The sequence below is a fragment of the Bidens hawaiensis genome, unplaced genomic scaffold (assembly GCF_021521415.1).
Source record: "Bidens hawaiensis isolate Kalapana, Puna unplaced genomic scaffold, B.hawaiensis_p1.1 tig00030012_1, whole genome shotgun sequence".
Taxonomy (NCBI): Eukaryota; Viridiplantae; Streptophyta; class Magnoliopsida; order Asterales; family Asteraceae; genus Bidens; species Bidens hawaiensis.
Window position 1 is genome coordinate 101,073 of NW_027494994.1, and position 24,895 is coordinate 125,967.

The following is a 24,895-nucleotide window of genomic DNA, read 5'->3' on the forward strand; positions in this document are numbered from 1 at the left end:
GCTGCTGATGTCCCGCCAACTCCAACGCCTACTTCAGATTCCGAGAGGATTACGTCACTAGAACAGATTGTTGCTGATCAGACAAAGACTATTCAGAGCCTAGTGGAATCCAATCGACTACAAGCAGCCCTCCTGGTTGAACACGGAAAAGTGATAGATGCCTTCAAGGCATTCTTGGCATCTCAGGGGGAGAAGACGTGTAGGGGTGATGAGTTGAGGACGAAACGGAGAGAAGATCATGACGATGATCCCAATGCACCGGAAGGTGCAGGTGGTGAGCTGCCAAGAACCTCTCAGGCTCTTGGGGCTTCCACAGCTGAGGGGGAGTCTACAAATGCAGCTGGTGACGACGTGGTAGCTGGTAATGATGATGCTGATGTTGAAGATGTGATCGACGCATTGAAAGAGTTGGATGAGGAGGATGATGAGTTTATGATTGAAGATGATGTGTTTCCAGTTGATGAGATCGAGAGGATTGGAGAGCAGATTACGGTTGAAAACGTGATAGAAGAAGGTGAGATTGTTGATGACTCCGTGGAACACGAGATTCCGGAGGTTGAGAGACCAGAGATGGGTGATGAGAATGTAGAGGAAGATGCTGAGTGGGAGGAACAACCGAAGTGGAAGGAGGGTTGTGCCCACTGGTTCGTTAAGACGAAGAAGCCGGCGGTCCCTAAGATGTTCAGAAAAAGTTACAATATTAAGGGATACGCGGAAGCCAAGAAAGGTATTATCTGCTGGTTATACGACGAGCAGCTGCGGCTCTTCGTGATCAAGAGATACGATGGCATTCAGTACTTCCAGAGAAAGTTGAGATCTCTAAACACACTGCCAGAATGTGAAGTAAAAGATTTAGCCAGATTGGGATTGGTAAACAGAAGTGAAGACAACATGGCTAGAATCATTGCGAAGATCGTGTGGAAAGAGTGCGTTAAAGAGAAAAAGTTTGAGCTACTGAAACCACAAAAAGGGAAACTTGTCGAAGACAAGGATAGAGGTCTGAGAGTTGATGGAAAACCTTGGATGGTTATGAAATACAAACCGATCCGGTGCCTTAAAGAAGTACCGATGAAGTTCATGCCCAAGGACGTGCTCAAAGATCTAAAATGGTGGTACGTAGATTGCGAGACAGCTGAGGCGGTAATGGAAGATGAGGATGAACAAGAAGTACTTCGGGTTTACGACCCGATGCATCTTGTTAATCTATCGAAGGCTGATCTGAAAGTGCTCAACGAGAAGAAGATCTTCTACATTCCTGCTTGGAAGGATCAAGCTAGGAAATATCAACGGGTGGTGTCGGTATGTGTTAGAGAAGGAGCGCACGCGTAGAGATGCAAGATTACAAGACTCAAGATTTGAAGATAAAGATATGAAGCTACTGCCAAGGGGGAGTCTGTTGGTACATGTGTGTCAGTAGTTCATAGTCTAGCATTTGTAATCGAGTCTGTAATGCAATTATGTTTTGATTATGTTTATTTATGTAATACGCGAAGTTGTCAACAAGTTCGCTATGGCGAACTTGTTGAATCAGCGAAGTTATTGACAACTTCGCCTATGGCGAAGTTGTCGTGTTTATATACTGTTCAGCAGAACAGTTTACAGTGTTGGTCGTTTTAGGGTTTTGTTTCAGTTTTCAGTAACCGAGTTACGTGTCATAGTCTGTAACAGTGACCTCGGGTCACGTGTTTGTTATCAATATAACGTGGTTGGTTTATTGCTTGTGTGTTCGATCTCTACATACTCTACACTCGTATCTACCTACGCAGGGATTCCGCACCTGCGTTGTTAGAGACATCCCGTGTACGATCCGTCCAGGAACCTACAAGTTTCTTACCTAAGGAAAAGTAATTCGTATAAATCCCAATCAACCGAGGGACCCGTTTACTTACCTGGAGAGACTTACCAAAGTGTTATAACCTATTAAGCCAAAGCATGCTATATCAAACGTCACATAAAATCTAAGTGTTTTCATTCACAATCAAAGATAAACGATTTCAAGGTTAAGCTTAGCATTCATAGCATAATCAAAACATCATTCGAATATTTATACAAACTTATTGTGTATATGTTAATATCATTCACAATCAATTAGTCAAGGTTTTCCAACACCGACGGTACAGGTGAATACGTCAACCTTTTCAATCAATCAAAACAAATTTATACTCAATGAGACGAACGGGCGTTTGTCTTAACGAGTCAATCAATGTCTATATGAGATCATGCAATCTCTAAAACGTTATAATACAAAGTAGAGAATAAAATCAACTCAGACCGAATACGCATGTCTCTGGATCCAAACATAACTGTTAAAGCTCAATCAATCAAAGGCAAGGAAGCCCCGGGCTTAAACGGTCATGACCAGTTCTCTGTTCAGGTCCGTTTGGCTCAGAGAATACCGTTATGTGTGTAGGGCAGTGGTACATATACCGGAAGTAGTAATGCTTCCGCTAAGGTTGTCAAGAAAACTATGTTTGTATTGTAATCGTCATTCAAAATGTTTAATTGAGTCATACGTGTTCACCAGCATATAGCTGACGTATTTTTCCAACCCATTGCAGGTAATTAAGCATAAGTAGCATTAACAAGGATTGGAGTCTTAATGAAGATAGAGGCGCGTACAAGATGGCTCCGTTTTGATAAACTAAATCCTTGTAATATGAAACGTATCTTTTGTAAACTCATACTCGGGTATTTATTCTCGAGTAAATTTTCAATGTAAATTAATATTATATTCAAACCTAAAGTCTTCCGCTAAAACTAACCCATAACTCTGATATATTTACAAAACAGGTACCAACTTGTGGTCACACGTCTAGGCCCTAAGTCGGGGTGTGACAGCATCCAAACGCACCGCGCGATGTGTACGCGGAACGTGTTGCGGGTGCTGATGCGGTGGCTGTTATGAACACGATAAGTTAACGTTAATAAGACGAAGATACAAAAAAAAATAAACGATAAAATATAACGTACCTGATCACCGTCCTCCTCGTCCTCATCACCGTCAACCTCGGCGACTTGAATATCCACCTCCGGCTCCTCGATTGGCGGAGGCTCAACAAGTGGGACCTCTACGTATGGGCCAGAATCGAAATTAGTGACCAGGTGATACCGGCGGTTAATCTTCTTGACGATTTGCATGCCCTGTGCTCGTGCACGGTCCAGCTCTCGCGGCGGAATCGGCGGCTGAATGGGTAGGTCTTGCAGTCGGTTCCCGTAGCCCTAAGAAATCGCAATCCGCGTAACGAACGTGTCATCGACCAATTTCCCGCGGCCCTGCCTGTGCCAGTAAATGGCGAAGTAGTCGCCGAAACCGCGAGCTAGGTTGCAGTGTCTCCCCATAAGCAGGCATCGCGAAAAAAACAGGTCACGGAGGTTGTAGTGATCTGCCCCGTTGTGACGACCCTGTATGGTCTGAGCGATAAGCCTGTGTAGGTACCTGAACAAAAAAACAATAAAATATTATTATAATATAATATAATATAATATAATACAATACAATACAATACAATACAATACAATACAATACAATACAATACAATACAATACAATACAATATAATATTATATTATATTATATTATATTATATTATATTATATTATATTATATTATATTATATTATATTATATACAAACCTGTGCAACGGGTCCCTGATGGCTGAGGCTTTGCAGTTTGGCGCGTATTCTCCGCGGATTATAGGCCAAGGTGTATCGCTAACCGCTGTCCAAAAGTGTCTCAACACGTCATCTGGTGTTTCGTGTATGCTCTTCGTGTAAACAGGGTCGGTTAAATCCTGAAGTCTGTACAAGCCCAGCGTCATGGAAAACTCCTCCATCAACAGATAATGCCTATTCCCAAACATAAGGAACCGAACCTCTGCCTGACTAGTATCCGCACCTTGAACCAGCATCTCGACATGCGGATTTCCCTCCGGGCGTGGCCTGAAACAATATTTACATTATTTATAAGTTAATTGAAAAGGAGAAAAATACCTGAAGATATTTATGATTATTTTAATATTTCTGGTACTAATTTATATTATTTTTAATTTATATATTTTATCATGATAATTTTTATTTTTTCAAAAAAATATATTGTTGAAAGTAATATTTTAAAAAATAAATTATTTTTAAGTTAGATATTTTATCATGTTTTATATTTTTAAATATCATGTTTTATATTTTTAAATAATTTTTTTTAAATTTATTATCAAAAATATTATTTTAAAAAATGTATTTTAAAGTTATATATTTGATCATGTTTTATTCTTTTAAACAAATATTTTATCAAATATATTTGTTTAAAAAACAATTATTTTTAAATTATACATTTTATCAAGTTATTTTTATTTAAAAATTGTTGATAACACAAACATTTTATTCCTAATTATTCATAATAATACAAAACATTTTATTGATAGTATCTCAAACATTTTACAAATCATCCTAAATAAACTGGCTCTTCAGTTTGCACTCGCCAAGTTTCCCTTATTCACAGATACTCTTTTATACGGTCTTCGTACAAAGACCTCCATTCGTGCGCCGCTGCATTGGCGTATCCTTCCCATTGACATGCTGGTAGCGGCACGGGGAAATTCCATTCTAATTGTATGTTGAGCCAATGATTATCCTTAACATTTAAGACTACTATTACCGGAATCTGAGATAGTGGTTCCGGACTCATTCTCATTTGGAAGTAACTCTCACTGGAAGTCAGATGGAGATTGATTAAAACACAGTCATACGTCTGAGCCACTACGTTTCCGTGCCCAGGTAACATAAACCACCTACTCTTTTGCTAGAATAAAGCAGACGTTGAGTAGTCCAGCGAATCACGAACCGTGTCATAATTACCGGTTATCTCATAGTTCAACCTGTGCCTCCACCACGATTTGTTAGTGTCCATCTCATTCATCATGCTTGCTCTGACCTCCTTCCAGTTCATTTGACGCATGTCTAAGCCGACAGTGATTGCTCTGAAACCGCAATTACCATCTGGCTTTACATCTGTTATTCCTTAAATGAACGGGTATACCCAGGTGGGAATGATGTGCCTATAACTTTCTATGATTGGGACGTCCTTTGGGTCACGCAGTAATGGAAAACCAAGGTCAGTTGGAGTCACTTGCTTTTTAGATGAGTGTTTCGGTGGTTTAGGTATCTTAAACCGGGCCTAAGACTGAGACTGGGAACGCGACAACGAATGGGTGGGGGGTTTCGGGTGTTGGTTCCCGTGACAGGGAGGGGGCGTAGGAACTGTGTCTGTGGGGATCAAAAGACTGGGAGGGGGCGTAGGAGCTGTGTCTGTGGGGATCAAATGACGGGGAGGGGTGTAGGAGCTATGTCTGTGGGGATCAGTTGACGGGGACGGGGAGTATGAGCTGTGTCTGTGGGGATCAGTTGACGGGGACGGAGTACGAGCTCTGTCTAGGGGTTTATCTTTTCTTGGCTTGTTGTTTTAGATTTGGACGCCCCCTAGGGTCCTCTCGTTTCTCAGGATCCTCATTGTTTGATTTCCCAGGAAGAACAGACATTATCTTTGAGAATAGACTTTTTTTTTTCCTTCGGTTGTTTAGTCCTAGAACTTGTTTTTTCACTTCTTACAATTCCGCTTCATAGTCTGGTTCTTCGTGTCGAACAAACGCCAGACTGAAATCAAGCTTCCTCCAAAAGGGGTCTATGTCTTTTAATGGAATACGTATGTTGTTAATAGTGTACCAGTTAAGCTTACAAACACACGGCAAGCCCCATGATGTTTGTAACCGGTGGTCGAACTCCGCCCCCGTATCTTGAAATGCGTCAAGCAAAGTCAGCTCTTTGTCAAGTTTAGCGATAGCAAAAAGTGACACCCTATTATGTAGCTTTTCAAACAAATTCAACTTATGGTACTTCTTGATCCTAACATGGGAGTCTTCAAGGGTCGCATTGATTTCTTCCATTTGGGAATTCACGAATTCAAGGGCAAACGAGCAATAGCGTCTAGCGAATTGTTCGGCCCCGAAAGGTATCTCTTCAAGTTCGCGTGCTGGCCCTCTACTCTGTTTGTTGTATGCTCGCCGAAGTTTAGTCGATCGTCAATCCAGCAGGACACGAACTTCTCTTTGTAGGGTACCAACCAGCTGTCGCGAATATAATACCAAGCCTCTACAAACAAATAATAAAAAAACAATTTAAGCAATGTACAACTACAATCTATAATCATGTGTACATACAGGACAGGGACTTACCACGTCTGTCGTGTCTAGCTAACGTTGCTTCCATTTGACCACAGTTGTACTCGAACATAGATTTTGTTGGCGACGAGTACAGTACTTGCCACCAGTAAGAGAAGGATTCAAAGATATCTTTCTGAAAAAGGCTTTTATGTTTTTTCTTTATGATCTGGAAGATGTGTCACCTACAAAGGTTTTTGGTAGCATTGGGAAAGATTGTTTCACATGATCTCATCAGGGCTTGGTCCTTGTCAGTCAGAATGACACGCAGCTCCCTACAATCGACGAGCATGTCTTTAAGTCGATCCAGGGCCCATGTGAAGTTACACTCTTGATCCCTAAAGATAACCGCGTACGCAATACAGAAAGACTTTGATGTCGACGTCACACCAACAAACTGAACAAACGACCACTTGTACATGTTGGTGTTGTACGTCGAGTCAATCAACAACAAATCTGGGAACGCACGCCACATGGTATGCGACTTCTCGTGACAAAAGAAAACATTCTCCGTCCTATTGGTGGAATGATTCTCCCATGTGTAAAAGGTAAACCCATGAGTTTGAAGAAAGTTTTCAAGTACCTACGTTGGGTTTAACAAAAAATTAATAAATATTACAAATATTCTTATTAAACATCAGAATTATAATAAAATTAATATAATAAAATGATATTATAAATAATATTCATATTAAATCTTACAGAATATTCTAACTAAAAGTACCTACATGGGGGTGTCACCAATTTTATCTTGGTCATCAACAAGCTTTATGACGTTGTATATGTCCCTAGTAATACATTTGTTACCAGGAAAGCGTTGCTTTATGGCTGACTTAATTTTAGCAGGCCTCAGACCATGTCTTTGCAACGTCGCAACCATATCAATTTCCTCGTCGGTCAGTTTCCTTAATGTCGGGTGCCCCTCCTCAAACAAAATGGGTTCATGGTTGTGCGTCTCGTTGACAACCTCTAGCTTCCAACAATCACTTGGCGGGTTGTACCTCCCGACAAGTTTAAATGGACAACCCCTTTTAATACTCCCGGTATGCCTCATCATTGCCTTGAGTTTTGGTTCCCCACCTCGATTGCATACAAGTTCAACACTTTTGTTCCTTGAACGTTGGACAGAGATAACACAACCATGCTCCCGTCCTGTCTTCTTAACCCAATCCACCAACTCAGCAACAGAATTAAAATACTGATATCAAGCAATGTAAATAAAGTAATATTTAGTAATGTGTTGAAAAAGAATAATAATAAGTTTTTTTTTTTTAAAAAAATAGGTCATACATTATTAGTTACATAAGAAAATGTCGTCTCCCGTATTTAACGATCACCATCATCATCATCATCATCAACATCGTTGTCACCTCCTTGGCCGTGAGCCTCTTGAATACCGTTAATGACGTTGCTCGTGGCTGGTCTTGACATGTATGGCTGCTCTCCTAAAGGTAACTGGTACGAATTCTGGGTTCCATAATACAGGTCTACATGTAACTGCTGCGAAGACTGACCATAAGGCTCATCGACTCTGGCCTCATATGTATTCGGCGATGTCCTATTATCCTCCGGCCACGAAGGGTGACTACCGCCGTATATGATATACCCCTGATAAAAAATATTGGCAACGTACAATATTTAAAAAATAACTAACGCGCTATTGTACTATATAAACACACTAAATAACCTGGTCAGGATTTGGTAAGTCGTACTGCTCGATATTTCCATACCCAGACTCATGGTTCGAGTCGGGAAGTTCATTCAAATCTGGCAAGCCCGACTGCTCCGGCTGATCGTTGTATGCGTAGCCCGACTGCTCGTCGTTCCCGTCACCAAACAAAATATCATATAAGTCCATTATATTTTAACAAACACAAATACTGGATCTATATTATAACAAACACGAATAATTTTGATGTCGAGACACGAGGATGGATGATATATGTAGAGAAAGGGAGACGGATGTGCCAAAATTAAATTATTGTCTTGATCCGGGGCGGATCGGTCGATCCTCGGCAGATCGTATACGATTTATGACTGATTTGATAGTCGTAGGTTGACGTGTAGTCAATATGCAGCGGATCGCCCGATCCATCGCGGATAAGGTACAAACATGATAAGACAAAAGCTTTTGACATAATAGGACAAAAACCTCTGATCCACCGCGGATCGGGCGATCCACCGCGTAGTGGGTGGGTGTTTTGATTTTTGGGTGGTGTCTCTAGTAGGACCCTTTTTCGCACACCATTGTGTCTTTTCGCTTATCATTGTCTTTTTTCGTCATTGTTGTGTCTTTTCGCACACCATTGTGTCTTTTTTCTCCATTGTGTCTTTTTTTGTCATTGTGTCTTTTCGCACAACATTGTGTCTTTTCGCATACCATTATTTCTTTTCGCTTATCATTGTGTCTTTTTTCGTCATTGTGTCTTTTCACACACCATTGTGTCTTTTCACTTATCATTGTGTCTTTTTTCGTCATTGAGTCTTTTCGCACACCATTGTGTCTTTTCGCTTATCATTGTGTCTTTTTTCGTCATTTTATTTTTTCGCACACCACTGTGTCTTTTCGCTTATCATTGTGTCTTTTTTCTTCATTGTGTCTTTTCACACATCATTGTGTCTTTTCGCTTATCATTGTGTATTTTTTCGCCATCTTTTCGCACACCATTGTGTCTTTTCGCTTATCATTGTGTCTTTTCTCACACCATTGTGTCTTTAACTTGAAACGTAAAACACAATGGTGAATACGTATAACACAATGACCTAAAATGTAAGAAACAATGGTGAATATATATAACACAATGACTTGAAACGTAAAACACAATGGAAACAACATATTACACAATGACTTGAACGTATTATCCAATGAACGCAATACTATTTTTCTCAAATTAAATGAATTTATCGTATGTCAATCCGAAAAAAAGACAATGAACGTATTACATAATGACTAAAAGTTAATAACGAACAAAACGACACAATGGCGTAATCTTTGTTTTAATTTTTGTCTTTAATATGAGTACCAATTGAAAAATATAATGATCAAAATCTATAATACAATTCATATGAAAACTCAACTAAAAGACACAAAGAACAACAAAAAAATACAATTAAAAAACCCATTAATCTTTTTTTTATTTTTATATAAAAAAATGCTTATTATTATGGTGAAATTTTTTTAAAAAAATAATGTCATATGAAAAAGTTATGGATATTTTAAAATGATTGGGGAATTAACATGTACCTTGCATGTGGAGAGATAAAGTCAACAAAGGTGGGTTATTACCTTTATGCCCTTTCCATCAATTTTTATTTATTAAATTAATCTTAGTCATTCAAATCTAAGATCAATGGACTGAATTCCTTCTCGCCCTTCTCAATTTTGTTGTCATTTGTATTTTAACTTTACCCTATAATATAAATAACTAAAATTGATTAGCATCTTTGTATACTACATGAGCTGAACAACCAAAACGAATGCATGTTTGTATAAAACGAATGTGTGTTTGTATAACTGAATAACAAATTCATCATTTACTTTTGTCACTAAAGTACTGATATTCTATATTGAAAAGCATTGATCTCAGGTTGATTGCATAAATCAATACAATAGTAAACTAATAACATTTATATTCTTAAATTAGTACTATTAAAGTGTAAAACTTGCTAATAACTAACTCGCCCGAATACAACATTAGTATATCTTCCATGTAATCCCTTGATATCAAATCCAAATCAATAATAAACACAATAATATTTACAACCAGTCGAATAAATTATAATTAATAGCAGTCATTTATTACTACACCACTTCATAGTATAATGCATATTTTGAAGTTAAAAAGCTAAGGTTTGTATTAATTCTTCAAATAAGGGAGATAATCACAATAATATAACACTACTTCCTGGATATTAATATTCTTCAATGATTCGAATAGGTTTAGATTGCAACAAACCATGCCTGAAAAAAAAGACAAACAAACAATCAAAATTATTACCTAGATATGGAAACCCAAAATCGATTTTGACGGGTTTAAATTGCAAACGAAACAATTAATTAAAAAGTTTACTTGTTATCAATACATGAAGAATGATGGCATTCCGGTAACCTCTAATGGCATTTTCAAATCCATCACAACCTGGAGAGAACAAAAGATGTTGAAGATTGATCGATTTAAAAGATCAATTGATTGTTTAACGATCAACATTAGGTTTGATACATACCTTTAAAGTTGAAGTGTGATCGATTCCAAAGGAAATGTTAAGTAGAACATGCCTACAGTGAAAAGTAAGACCGCATAATAGGGTTTGAAGATCATCGGCGCGATTTAAATTTTGAAAAGAAATAAAATTAATGAAATACAAAATTAGAAAATGTCATGTGGCACTTTGAAAACATTTGGTTAAATATAAAAGAGAAATTGGTGGAAATCCACTTTTTTATTATATAGGTAGAGATTTTGAAAAGAAATAAAATTAATGAAATAAAAAATTAGAAAATATCATGTGACACTTTGAAGGCATTTACTTAAATATAAAAGATAAATTTGTGAAAATCCACTATTTTATTATATAGGTAGAGATTTTGAAAAAAATAATAATATTAATAAAAATTAGAAAATGTCATGTGACACTTTAAAGACATTTTGTTAAATATAAAAAAGAAATTGTGGAAATCCACTCTTTTATTATATAGGTAGATATAACATTTTTTAACAAAACCAAAAACAAAGAGATAATAGCGATGTGGGTTACACCTCTACCCCTCTTGAACGACAACCCGACACTGGAAACAAAATTACAATTTTATGGCGTCGATAAGTTACTATGCACGACCGATTGAAATTTTTTCATAAACATAATAATTGTGTTGGCTAACTGTGCGGTGGGTTTTAATTGGGAAACATTTTTTTTTTTATCAAACTATGACTTTTTTGTAAACAAAAACCAAAGTCACCCTCCACAACCTGGAGGAGAGCCAAAGCAAAAAGAAAAAAAAAAGACAACTACATCAAAACGAAATTGCATCATTCTGACCAACTAATCAATTTGCATTTATGTCTAACTTTAAACCAACAAGGAAATGTTCATGTTTTCATTACTAGCGTGATGAACTCATCAACAATTGTATTTTTTCTCTATTAATAATATAGGATCAAACTCGTGCATAAAAAACATACAAGTTCTTCTTGAGCCTCGTAACCATACTCAAGTTAGAAATAACATTTATATTTTATGGATTTTGTGCTATTATCATCTATAATAACTTTAATAAGTCGATAGCGCACCCAATTTTAACTTGATTAAGTATAAAAATAGCCATTTGTTTTTGGAATTGTGAAAATATACATAAAACGGGTTAGCAAGGAGCTAGACCCACCAGATGCTTTACAAAATGAAAAAGAATTCACACCGATGGTACTAATCTATACTATCGTCTTTGGATCTACTTTTGATTCACAAGGAAGTCGTAGCCATTATGCCATAAATGGTTCTTTTGATGCAAACCTCTTTGTTGGTTAATACCTTATAATTATGAGACCATAATGTGAAAGAAAATTTTGCAAATTATTATTTGTTTCTTATCATTGATCATAACCAGAAAAAGGAAATCCAAAGCATATTGAAGACTCGACACATAAGCAACAACCAGTTTGCACCAAACTTGATCACACCCCATCCATGTGTAGCAAAACTACAACAAATTAGAATATGCTCTAAATCTTCAATGTAACAATCTCTCAGCGAACACAAATCCAAAGCATTTATGTCGACGCCTATATTATCAACATCAATAGAAAGCCGATCTATAGATTCTCTCCAACATAAAAAAATTAACCTTAGTGGAAACCAAAACTCCCATTTATACCCATCGAGTTCAGGTAGGATGGTGTAGATGGAAAGCAGCCACATGTATATTGTGTGACAAGAGTTTCCCAACTAAACTAAAGGGGAAATTTTATAGGGTTGCGGTTAGACCTACAATGCTATATGGAACGGATTGCTAGGCCATCAAAAAGGCACAAGTGCGGAAGATGAAGGTAGTAGAAATGAGAATGCTACGTTGGATGTGTGGGCACACAAGATTAGACCGAATAAGAAACGTTGTGTTTCGGGAGAGATTAGGGGTGGCGAACATAACAGACAAGATAAGAGAGTGAAGATTGAGATGGTTTGGACATGTGAAGAGAAGACAGACGACGAATCTTGTTAGATCCGTAGAAAACATTACTATAGAAGGGAGGAGGGGTAGAGGACGACCTAAATTGACGTGAGATGAGAGGATTAAGCTTGATTTTATAAACCTAAACCTTTCCGAGGACATGGTTGAGGATAAGAATTCATGGAGAAGTAGAATTAAAGTTAAGGATTTTTAAGGGGAAAGGAATTCCTTAGGGATTCCATTTACCTTATTTTGATCACATATATTATTATTATTATTAGTATTATTCTTCCCATATATATAGTATCAGTATATTCTTTCCATATACTATTATTATTATTATACTGTTGAACTTTGATTTTTCTTTGTATTGCTTCATACATATGTACTTCAGAGCTGAGGGTCTATCTGGAAATCACATCTTTATCTCTTTGGATAGAGGTACGGTGTACCTACATCCCACTCTCCCTAGGCCCTACCTATAACTTTGCTGTTTGTTGGACTTTACTGGGTATGAATGATTGATTAATAGATTATGATTCATAAGCCATTTAAAAAAGAAAACAAAAAACAAGATACATAACACAACAGGGTGCTGCTAAACGTACCCCCTTACACCATTTTTATTAAATATACGCCCCTCCTTAACTTATTAGATAAATTATTATTAGCTCTTAAAATTATTTATATACATATTAGTCCATACAACATTTTTTTCACTTAATGATCTCCACTACATATATCAAATTAAATACTATCAAGTATTACTATTAATTTATTTTTTTATTATTAATATTGTAAATATTTATAATATCTTTTTTTAATTTTAATAGTATATATATTTATAATATCCTTATTTTACCTCTTTATCTTTTACAAAATAAACCCGAAACTCGAAAACCTAAAACCCTAAACCCGAAACATAAACCCTAAACCCGAAACTCGAAAACCTAAAAAAAACGCAACTTGTAAAAAAAAATATATGAAATTCTTATTTTTGTGCTAATTTGATAATTATATGATTTCAAGGAGTAATATGAAAGTTGGTTTTTCCAGAGAAAATGTATGACAAGCAACCAAAAAAGATAAATTTAACCTGACCCTAACTAACATACAACTTTAATAATCCAACGACCCACTAAAAATTCAATTTAATTCATTTATTTGATTGAATTTGTGACTCACAATGGTGAAACTTAAAATAATATCTTGTAAAGTTAAGGTGTCAAATGGCCCCATTGTGACGTATAGATTCAATTCAACGCAATAACAACCAAAATCCCAAATCCAAAAACTTGGATCAAAATAATAAGAATATGACTTGTTCACCTACGAAAGAAAGAGGTTTATTGAATTGATATGATATGAATCGAAATTCATCAAATCATAATTAGTGAATCAATCAAATAAAAGGATGTCTGATCTGCCAAGATTTCGAGGAATCGGTACCTGGATTAACAAGCAGATCGTTGAGCCCTTTACGGATATCGTTAGACGGTAATTATTTCAGGATTTCTTTTCTTTTTCTTTCTTGCACGAGTTATTTATTTATTTCATTATAATTAAATAAAGATCTTATGAATGAATTTGTAGTTGAAGTGCTCATTTTCTAACCCTAATTTTGTAAATTCAGGGGGGGAATTTTGTGTTTTTTTATTTATTGTATTAAATAAAAATTATTTTGTTAATTTGTTGATTATTATTATTATTATTGTTATTGTTTTTAGGGGAGCAGAGCCTAAGGAGTTGGCATTTTCTGCAGCTCTTGGCATTACTCTAGGAGTCTTTCCAATTGTTGGTATGTTTTTCTATTTATATATTATTTATGTTTAGATAAATTCATTGTAGTTTTTATTTATGTTTTAAAAAGTCATAAGATGTTTGTGTTTATGAATACAGGAGTGACTTTTTTTCTGTGTGTGCTGGCTATAACAATGTTTGGGAGTTACGTCAATGCTCCTACTGTCATGCTCGCCAATTTCATCGCTACTCCAATAGAGCTCAGGTCAAGTTTCATTTTATTTTTACCCAAATTATATATATCTTTTTGTTGCCATAATGAAAACTTGCCTGAGTTTACGGTTTTCAACTTCATTGATTATGTTGATCAGAGGTGGGAATTTATTTCATCTATTTATGAATGGGTTTGGGTTATGCTTAATCTTTAACGGGTGGTCAAAAGAGTAAAATAACAATGAGATGGCTGACATAGAAATGGGTCGAATGGGTCAAAGGTCTCCCAGAAAACTATTTCAAGAAAACCCGAATGGGTTAAAAGTTACATGCATGTTTTCTCGTCGTATTGATACATATAAACCATTTATCTGAAGATTAGATTAGGCTGAAATAATGTAGCTTTTGAAGTTTATGCATGACATGTTAATTATTTTAAAAAACATAGTCATCTAGGTCAAAAAGTGCTTTAAGCCAATCCAATGCTTACAAAAGTGTACTGGTTGCGTGACCTGTTAACCAACCCGCACGACCCGCTCAATGTTTACTTTTGTTGAAAAATGTTACACCTACTCAAACTTTGGACTTATTTGATGCTTAAATTTATTACTGTATATATATTACACTCCAGTCAATTGAATTAGTTGAGGCTCTAGATCTTGTAAAAGGAAAACTGCTCAGTTTCTTTCGGCTTGATTGTTTAATAAAGTTGTCTTATTAAATTGCTGTAGATGTTTAACATCAAAAGTCAAAACTTTCCAAAAAAGATAAATTGTTGTAATTTAATTCTACTGATTCTTACATTATGTCGTTATAGGTGTTTAATATATTACGTGTATCATACGGGTTGATTGAAGGAAACATTAAATAGTTAGCAATGAAGGTTTAGGAGTTATAAAACGGTATTTTGAGATAAAATATAATTGAAGTGGGTCAGTGAGATAGAAATCAAGTTTCGTAAAGTTCGCAAGCTGTAAATATATATATTATGAAGGGATGAAAGGTAAAATAAGAGAAGCGAGTAATAGTAGGGCGGGCTCAGATGATTGTGACATATGGCAGTAAATAATTACTTATTTATTATCTAGATGACTATTAGCAGTAATTCTTACATTATGTTGTTTTCTTTTTTCTAATTTTTGTCTTTATACGGATACAGTTTGATAATAGTCTTCTTACGCTTTGGTGAGTTTCTTACGGGTGGAGCTCACTTTCCTTTAACCGCTGATGCTCTAAAGAAGGTATTGACCGGCAAAGCTTCAACAGAGATCTTGCTAAGCATTGTTCACGCGGTATGTCAAACGATAATCATTTTTTTTTACCAAAATATTTCATTACCTGATTATTACAACCTCAATCAACTCTAGTTATTGGATATTAGATAATCAGTTTCAAAACACACATCCATAATCGGATTAGTAACTTGTTGACGTTATGTGCAGTTGTTGGGGTGGATAGTGTTGGCCCCTTTTATCCTGGGCCTACTTTATATTGCATTCGTGCCGTGTTTCACCATGTTGGTCCGTAGATTCAGTTTAGTGTCGATCCCAGAGAGGGATGATGAGCAGTCCTACACCGAGGTGATGCTGAAAGTAAGAGATGTTTGATACCTGTGTTTAATAGGGAAATTTGAATGTTATGTTATTTGGTTTCTTCTGTACATGTATATCCGTGTCTTTAGAACTGAAGCTAGTATTATGCATGTTAACTTCAAAGAATGAAGAGTAAATGACAAATGCCAACTTCTCATGAACAAATGATGAAAATCTTAGTCAAATTTTATGTTATATATTTCTACTTTTGCTTTAAATTGAAGGCTGATGTTGGACGATGAATCTATATGATTTTATTAGTTAAATAACGGCAACATGGATATAATATCATCATCTTTTGAAAGTGGAGAAAAAGATTTAACATGCTTCCTTGCCTTCCTTATAACATGAGCATATTGTTTAGCATGGCTGCTCATCTTTATAATGGTCTGTGACACCTCGTGGATGTTATTCTGAAGCTTATGAATCACACTCACCATCTCCTCCTCATTCAGTTTACCCTTCTTGTTCATCAATTCTTGTAGAAACATTTTATTGAAGTAAATATCAATGATTTTCAACTCGCATCTATAAAGCGAGTTTATTTTAAACTGTCCATCCTCCAAGTATTGATTCTTAACTGCCAACAGATGTTCCAATATTGAAGGGAAGCATGTGCATCGCGTCAATTGCAAACTCTCAAAATCACCCAAATACGAAGCCATCATACAGAAAACACCTGCAATTGTGATGCTTGTTTTTTTGGCGAACGCCTTCATTCGTTTGATCTTTTTTTTCGGCGATATATTCTCTAGCTGAAACTTGAATTCATAAGGGAACTCTGCTTCCATGTAATTTAAAATATCAAATGTTCTGCCACAAATAGACAAAACATTCTGATAAATTTATCTGAAAATTGAACATTTTGAGCAGCTTTAAGATCATTGAGATGTTGTTTCATCTCTTCAAAACTGTAATTGTCAGCTCTACTTTTGACCATGATTTGCTCCAGTGCCAACTTCACACTCAACCACCCTGTCATTCATGTCTTTTAGTGACCGCACAAAATCCTTGTACAACACGGAAGCTCCGAGGCTGATTACATAGTAACAATAAACGTACTCTTTATACTTCCATTCTCTATATTTACTCAAGACTGAGAAAAATTCTTGATTTGCTTCAAGTAGGCATTTAGTGATTTGGTACATATCATCCAAGAAAACACTGTATCTATTTTTAGAAACGTAATCTATTAACTTACGGGCACAGTGGTCGAGATTTGTATCATCTTCACAAGCATCCACATAGAATCTGTAATAGCTACTACGATGTCCATATACTGATTCAATGTCATATTGCTTCACATGCCTTATCTGTTCCTCGCATATAAAACGGACACCAAATTTGGTAACGTGTAAATTTCCATCTGCAGTAAGAATATTCAAAGTCAGCATGTGTAATAACATCTTTAGTTCAAATATATGCACCTTATTGGCACAAAGACATCATTTAAGTGACACCGACCTTCTTGTTCCATGCTAAATGAAACACTTAAATTGTTCATTTGGCTTGAACCTAAAATTTTAAGAAGATCATCAACTACCGTCCAATAGAAAACCAATTGTGTCTCCGACTCTGCCACCAAGAAGTGTAAGGGGACCAGAATTTTCCAATGTTTCCCCCCAAGACGAATATGGGATGTTATCGTGTATTTATCTTCCACATAGGCGTCAACTTGGTTCACAGAAATAACAGCACATATAGCAACTCCGATCCATGGGCCTTCAAGGATCAAACCCTTAGAACCTGGCTGCACAAACCCTGATGGAATTTCACTTCCAGCACCAACTATTTCAAATACAGCTTCAGGCATCACCCAATATTCCGTCCATAACTGCAAAGTATATACTAATAATTAAATTAAGACGACAATTCCGTTTGGATCAACTTAAAATATATTGAAGAATTATTAGTTTTCTGTTTTGCATTATATTAATATGTAGTCACTTGATGATATAAGTTAAAAGAAAGTTCTCTTGGTCGTTAAAAATTCATTGGCATACAATAGTTCAAATCTTTTATGGTCTTGATTAATTTTTTGAGTGGAAGATTTCAACAGAATGCAACAATGTTATTGGCATGCTGGATTATACAAATAAGTGGTTTTTTTATCAAATGTGTATATTTCATATAAACCAATTAATACTAATCATTATTGAAAAGATAGCTTGTGTGGATAATTATACAAACACAATATTAATATAAAAACTACTTGTCAAGAGATATCAAATAGCATCTCTTTGTATCAATTTTGTGACTTTGTGTGTGCACGTGCACATGGGTGTGTGTAATTATATGCATGGAGAGAGAGAGAGAGATGGGCACACCTTAAGGTAATTATCTAATATATTTTGGACTAGGTGCCTGCCATTGTTGTTCACTGCCAGTTTAGGACAGTTCAAACATGATACGGTTGGACAACTGTTGTAGCTTGATTCATGGAATTCAGATACGTCGAGCCCTTCTGTGGAAATATAGTAATTGAATCTACTTCTAGGACCATAATCCATGTCCTCGTCTGCTAATGAAAGTTTTGGTAGTGATCGTAGCTTCTTGCAATTATTCAAACAAAGCATTCTCAGTTTTGAAAGCAGACCAATACTTGCTGGCAGCGATTCAAATTCATTTCCAGATAGATTCAAATATATTAGGTGATATAACAAACGAATACCGTCAGGCACCACTGATAGATTGCAATAACTCAGATCAACTTCTTTTAAACCTGATGATAATGCATCCAAACTTGGGTGTAAGAAGCATCCCGTTTTGAATGACAGTGGGCATCTACTTACATGCAGGAGTCTTAGTTTCATTAAACGATACATAGAAGATGGAAGCTCTTCAATAAATATTCCACTGGCATCAAGATTCCTTAAATCACACATTTCCCCCAAGTTCTCCGGTAATTTCTTGATTCTAGTTCCATCCACATACAGATGCTCCAAGCGCTTCATGTTCTTTCCAAATTCAGGAATATTTTCAAGTTTCGAGCAGCCAGAAAGAAGTAGCGCCTCAAGAGATTCCATTTCCAGAGGGGTTCTGCCAAGGCTTTGAAGACATGTACACCCTTTAAGATTCAAGTAACGTAGTCGTTTATGGAGAAGAACTGATGTGTGCAGACGTGTTAAACTTGTGCAGCCTTCAAGATTTAGCTTCACAAGATTCGGGGCTGACGTCAGGTTTGGGATGTCAGTCAAGTCCTTTGAGAAACGGAGGTTAATGGATCCCAAATTAGGCAGCTCCTGTTGTTTGAGAGGGAAATTGTTAGTTTTGTACCTTACAGTTCATAATTGAAAAACTATTAATGGAGTATACAGGTAATCACTTACTAAATCTTTCTTCCAAAGTGTTTTAAGTTGGCTATAACACATTTCAAGTTCATAAATGTGTTTTGGTTCAAACATTGAAGGCAAGGACTTTAATGGACATCCATACCATTCTAGAAGTCTTAGATCATTGGAAAGGTGCTTAAGTCCTTAGGGAAGTGCACATGACTAATTCTGAGAAATTTTAGTTTTGTCATCTTTGAGAAACATGTTGGATCAATGAAGCAATCATTAATTTCACCCATATATGGCTCCTGATTAATGACTTCGACAGCATGTGTTCCCTGGTGTAAACAAGTACCCAACAGAGCAGAGTTAGTGATATATGTGTTCGTGACTTACAAGTGTCAAAAGAATTATCTATTTCAACTATTAGTAAATTCTGATTTTCAGATGTGTTTCCATATTTACGTTAAAAATAAGGATTACAACATTGCACGTATATTAGAGCTTACTGAGAACAGTTTCATGTAAACTTTATTAAGTAAAAAGTATACAAACCTTTGATTCGGATGAGAGCATATCTACAATATCTTTATGATACTTGATTGCAATGTGCTTGCCATGTGCTTCCTTGTGAATAATTTCCCAACACATTTGTTGCAGCAGATCATGCATCCACACATTATCTTCAAGATTGATAGTTATGAGACACTTATTCACAAGATCAGTAATTCCACACTCTGGGTATAAACCGATATTGGTTAGTATATCTTTAATCAAGTCTATGTTTCTCCCTTTCAAGAAACATGCAATATACATGAAGGCATCACGTTGATCTCTATCCAGTCTTGCATAAACTACTTCAAGTCTTTCACGAACCTTTCTCTCTGGGTATTCTCTGAGTTTCTTCAACATATCTTTCCAATAGTTTTCATCCTTCCCACATAAAATAGAACCATAAACATTAAGAGCTAACGGAACACCACCGGCAAGCTTCACAATATCATCCGACAACTTTTCATAACCATGTGTAGGACGGCTTTGATTGAAGGCCGACTGACAAAACAGACTAAGGGCTTCATCACCATTCATTTCCTCACAAGAATATATATCATTTATTATGTGTGGATTCAGCAACTCTCTGTTTGTTGTGGTTACTATGATTCTGCTGCCAGGTCCAAACCATTCAAGCCTGCCAGCTAAATAGGTCAACTGGTCATCATGATTCACATCATCTAATACGATTATAACTTTCAATCCTCGTAGCTTTATGCCCAGTAAGGTTTGTCCATGAATAACACTTTGAACACGAACACTTTGGTCCATTAAAATGTCATCAAGGAGTTTCTGTTGTAACTTGCATAGATCAGTTCTATCATTTTGTTTGGAAATGTCCTTGATATTTTCAACGAGACTACTCTTTTTAAACTCACTTTTAATGTCTTTATAGACAGCTTCAGCTAGCGTAGTCTTACCGATTCCACTCATCCCACAAATCCCTACAAAAAGAACTTCACTAGACTCCATACTCAACATTCTTTTCACTTCATCCACTCGTGACTCGATTCCCACTAGACTCTTGGGAAGATCTATTGGTATTTTATCAGACAAGTACCTTGAGATGTTGCTCACAACTTTACTAACCACTTCTGCTTCATCCCTGCAGATAACCAGACATGAGATTAAGTGAGTTGGATGGGTTGACATTCTTAAGCTCTATTACTTGTTCCAATTTACAGTGATAAATGCATAAAAATAACAGCTGGTACAAGACTGCTACCTGTGTTGTGTCACGTGCAGCCCCGAGACAGCCCCAACTTCTTTGAAAGCATCTCTCCATGCTTCCACCTTTTGTGGTGCAATTAAAGGATTGGCTGCATGATTTGCAAATCCTTGTACAAAGCTGTTGCTTTGATGTCGCACGTCAGAGGGAGACACATGGTAAAATATAGGAATGACAATCAGTTTTCCTTGTTTCATACAATCAACAATCTTTGCAATTTCCTCCAAACACCATTTTGATGTTGCAAAATTGCTGGATAAAACCACAACTGCAATTCTCGAAGTTTCTATGGCCTGTAGGAGCTCGGGAGCGATGGGCTTCCCAGTCTCAAGTGTCTTGTCGTCTTTGTAAGTTATAATGCCATTTGCAGTTAAGTCTTTATATAAATGACTGGTGAAACTGTTACGAGTGTCCTCCCCTCGGAAGCTCATGAAAACATCATAACCCTGTTGAAGATGAGGGCATTATTAGATTGTTAATTCACTTAATTAAATATTTGTTTCAGAGATTTATTAGTTGTATTACAAAGATTTATTGAAAAACCTGGATGTTGTGTTTAATTTTAAAGCAGGTTGCTTTTGCTTTATTTTTCCAGTTTTTGTTTATTTTTTTATTTTCTACTTTTTGCAGATTTTCTTTTGGATATCCGAATCATCATCCGATCGGATATCCGAAGTTTCGAATTGTGAAATCCACTATCCGAAACTGCGGATATCCGGTTTTAAACACCCCTACGCGTGGGCGTAGGTCAGTTCAGACCCAATTAAGCACGTGTTTGTTTATTGCTGTGGTAAATCCTAACAGGCATCATGTATATAATAATAGAGCTCACAATAATGAAATAGATATATATTATGATACACCATAAATACAGACTGGGTTTGGAGGAACATAAAACACATCAAAGTTGAAGTACAATAGTCATCGGTGTTGTTTTACCATAACCATTAAGGGACAGAGTAGAGTCAGTGGTTTAAAAAAATTGAAAAAACAGCTACTTTCACAAACATACATGCACGAACATCAATAAAGTTGTGAAATTAAACTGACCATCTGTATTATATTCGTTGTAGCTGGTGTATTCTCTTCTCTCCAGAATGCCAAGTCAACGAATTTTGTTAGTTTTGTGGTGTTAGACTATGACTTTTCCACAAAATTCCAAAGTTTCAGAGTAAATTGTAAAAATCGTCTCTAAGGTTCGATTAATTATGCGATTTTGATCCAAATATTTTTTGTACAACTAGACCATCGAGGTTTCCAACGTCTGGCCAATCACGTCCAAATTGCTAACCCGTTAAATTTTAAACATTAAGTCAAGTGCAAAATGGTCTTTTCTGTTTATTAATGCTCACCAGCCAAGTTAAATCACCTAGACTCATCTTCATCCCAACCCCATCCATACGGTTACTACTACACACCATTAACAATGTTCACCATTGGGAATCATGCTTTATATGAAGGTAGATAAAGAGGAACAGTAGAATATGATATAGAAACCCAAGTGGGGTTGATTTACCGCGACCCAACCATGACCCTTGATTTTCCGGCAGCCACATCGTACTCCAAAGTTTATCATTAACTATGATACGTGTAATGGTTGTCGTCGCATGCTCGCATTCCCCTTAGATCATCATCACTTTTTTTTTTCATTAGAGCATTCTCAACCTATCCTCATCTTTATCTCTATAATTACACTAAAAAACACTACATTTTTCTTTCATGTTTAATTAAATACTATTTTTGTTATACTCTGATCATTACAGTTTTCTCTCTCCTATACTCACAGCCAATTCAATAAATATTAAAAATTAAATAGGGGCAAATTTTGTTTCTACAAATCCATAAGAAATCACTACATTTTCTCTCTATACCTTTTAATTTACATTCACAATCACTCAAACCTCCACCATATAATATGCAAACTTCTCTCCCATATATTTGAGGGATAGGATGAGAACGCTCTTAGTATGAGCATCCTTAACTCATCCCTAAAACTTTTGTGAGAGAATTTCGTAAATTATATGCAGGGTTATGAGTGGTTGTGGTTTGACGAGAGATAAAAGTTAGTGATTTTTTTGTAAATTTGGGGAAGGTTTATGTAATAACTCGGATTTTTATATAATATATTAAATACCAATACCCGACCCGTTTCCGTTTTCTGGTAATTTTAATCAACTAAACATCGCATTTATCGAGTTATTATTATTGGTTATTAAATTTAATTAATTATCAAATATAACTTTGAGATATATACATTTTCACCCCTAAAACTTAAGTCTTAACTCAATATGTATCCATGCCTATAGTCCAGGGACTAAAATGCAATTCTGCCCATATATTATATCATACCCGTTTACCCAGACCTGTATACCTGTATTTGGATCCAACCTGCAACCCATATTATTTTCTTGTAGCTTAATCTTCGTGTTATACCCAAAATTGATTCACAATATCATTTTACTACCTAAAACCGTCTTATAACACACAACAATTAGGAAATAAGATCAACTATTGATTGAGTTTATCAAAATAAACAAACCGTCTTTACTAGCATATTATTATACCATTTAGATATCATAATAGTTTAATTCAACGTGTTCGCACCTTCTTTGTAACCCGACGACCATAAACCCTCAAGTAATTAATCCATTCTAGCTGTCGTGACCTGTATTTGATTCCTTAGTTGTCCGCAAGTTATTGTTCATCGTTTACCAGCAATTCGTCCCTATTTACAGTAATTATATTATGTATTTGATTTGGCTTTAACCATATATCATTAACCCTAACGTTAATTAAACCAACAACAAGCGAATCGATTGATTACAGAAGCTAGAGTTTTGAATTGAGATTGGGTGCAGCGTGTTTGTATATAATATTTTGCTTTCATACATAAACACCAGCCTAGTTGGTTGATGTGTGTGTCTTCAAGGGCTTGAGCCGGCAGGGGCACAAATTCGAACCTCTCCCTGCCCAACTTTTATTATTTTATTTTTTTAATTATTTTAATTGTTTTAATGATTTTAGAATTAAAAATAAAAAAACCCTATTTTATTAAACCGACACCATTAAGTTTATGTTTCTTGACAATTAATCTCGTTATAGGTTTTTGTTATATATATATATATATTATGCATTATTTTTAATCAAAAGTATGATATGTGTTAAACGTATAATTATAATTTTACCACTTATTTTTTTATTAAAAACTTGAAATAAATATTTATTTAAATTTTATTATTATAATACATATTATATATATTTATTAAAAATATTTATATATATATTTGTATTGTATTATTCAATATTATATGTATATCTCATAATATATTTAATTATATTATTTATTTTATTTATCTAAATATTATTATTATAAGTATATTTTATATTAAATCTATTTATTTTAAATTATTTCATTTATATATCTGATTTGATATTATATCATGTATAAGCAATGGTATTTTATAAATAATAAAAATAATCATCTTATAAATAAATGTTAAACAATAATAATGATTTTACAATAATGATAACAATAGAGATTATCGTTTAATCAATAACATACTAATCCTGACATAATTCAAATCATATTGATACTCTAATTCCTTGTAAGTGTCATAACATTGCAACTAATTAATATTATGTTATTTAACTAGGAATCCTTGACGATATATCCCGAAGAGTTTAACTTTCTCACATCATCCATTGATTTTTTGTTCGTCCAAACAAGTGAGTAATCACTCCCCTATTTTACTTATTTTCAAACGTTTGGGACTTATGTATACCAACTATCATTTACACATTTTATTATATTCTCAAATGCATACTGTTAATATTTGTGTTGTGTATTAATTGAATGACTACTTGCTATTTGTTTATATGTTTATTTATCGCATTCAGAGAGGTCCATCATTATAACCACATCATGTC

At 35.4% G+C, this 24,895-nt stretch overlaps 2 protein-coding genes and 1 pseudogene across 3 annotated transcripts; 1 reads left to right on the plus strand and 2 right to left on the minus strand.

Moving 5' to 3' along the window:
- Window positions 1–13,785: 13,785 nt before the first annotated feature.
- On the plus strand, window positions 13,786–16,065 carry LOC143579857 (uncharacterized). Its single transcript, XM_077063038.1, has 5 exons — window positions 13,786–13,868; window positions 14,099–14,169; window positions 14,271–14,376; window positions 15,484–15,616; window positions 15,767–16,065. Exons 1-5 carry the CDS (start codon window positions 13,786–13,788, stop codon window positions 15,929–15,931), a joined length of 558 nt encoding a protein of 185 aa, XP_076919153.1. The 3' UTR covers window positions 15,932–16,065.
- A 704-nt stretch (window positions 16,066–16,769) lies between these two features.
- On the minus strand, window positions 16,770–21,033 carry LOC143579858 (disease resistance-like protein DSC1; annotated as a pseudogene). The gene is made up of 5 exons (XR_013143541.1): window positions 19,744–21,033; window positions 19,246–19,526; window positions 18,244–19,158; window positions 17,381–17,750; window positions 16,770–17,282 (listed from the first exon to the last, which is right to left on the minus strand). The product of XR_013143541.1 is annotated as a disease resistance-like protein DSC1 (transcript).
- LOC143579859 (toll/interleukin-1 receptor-like protein) lies at window positions 20,962–21,399 on the minus strand. Its single transcript, XM_077063039.1, has one exon. It carries the CDS (start codon window positions 21,397–21,399, stop codon window positions 20,962–20,964), a length of 438 nt encoding a protein of 145 aa, XP_076919154.1.
- Between the last annotated feature and the right edge of the window lie 3,496 nt (window positions 21,400–24,895).

Coding starts and splice junctions, on each gene's coding strand:
- LOC143579857 (XM_077063038.1), top strand. CDS start 13,786: ATGTCTGATCTGCCAAGATTTCGAGGAATCGGTACCTGGATTAACAAG. Junction 14,170..14,270: donor AGGAGTCTTTCCAATTGTTG/GTATGTTTTTCT, acceptor TTATGAATACAG/GAGTGACTTTTTTTCTGTGT. Junction 14,377..15,483: donor GCTACTCCAATAGAGCTCAG/GTCAAGTTTCAT, acceptor ATACGGATACAG/TTTGATAATAGTCTTCTTAC.
- LOC143579859 (XM_077063039.1), bottom strand. CDS start 21,399: ATGAGCTTCCGAGGGGAGGACACTCGTAACAGTTTCACCAGTCATTTA.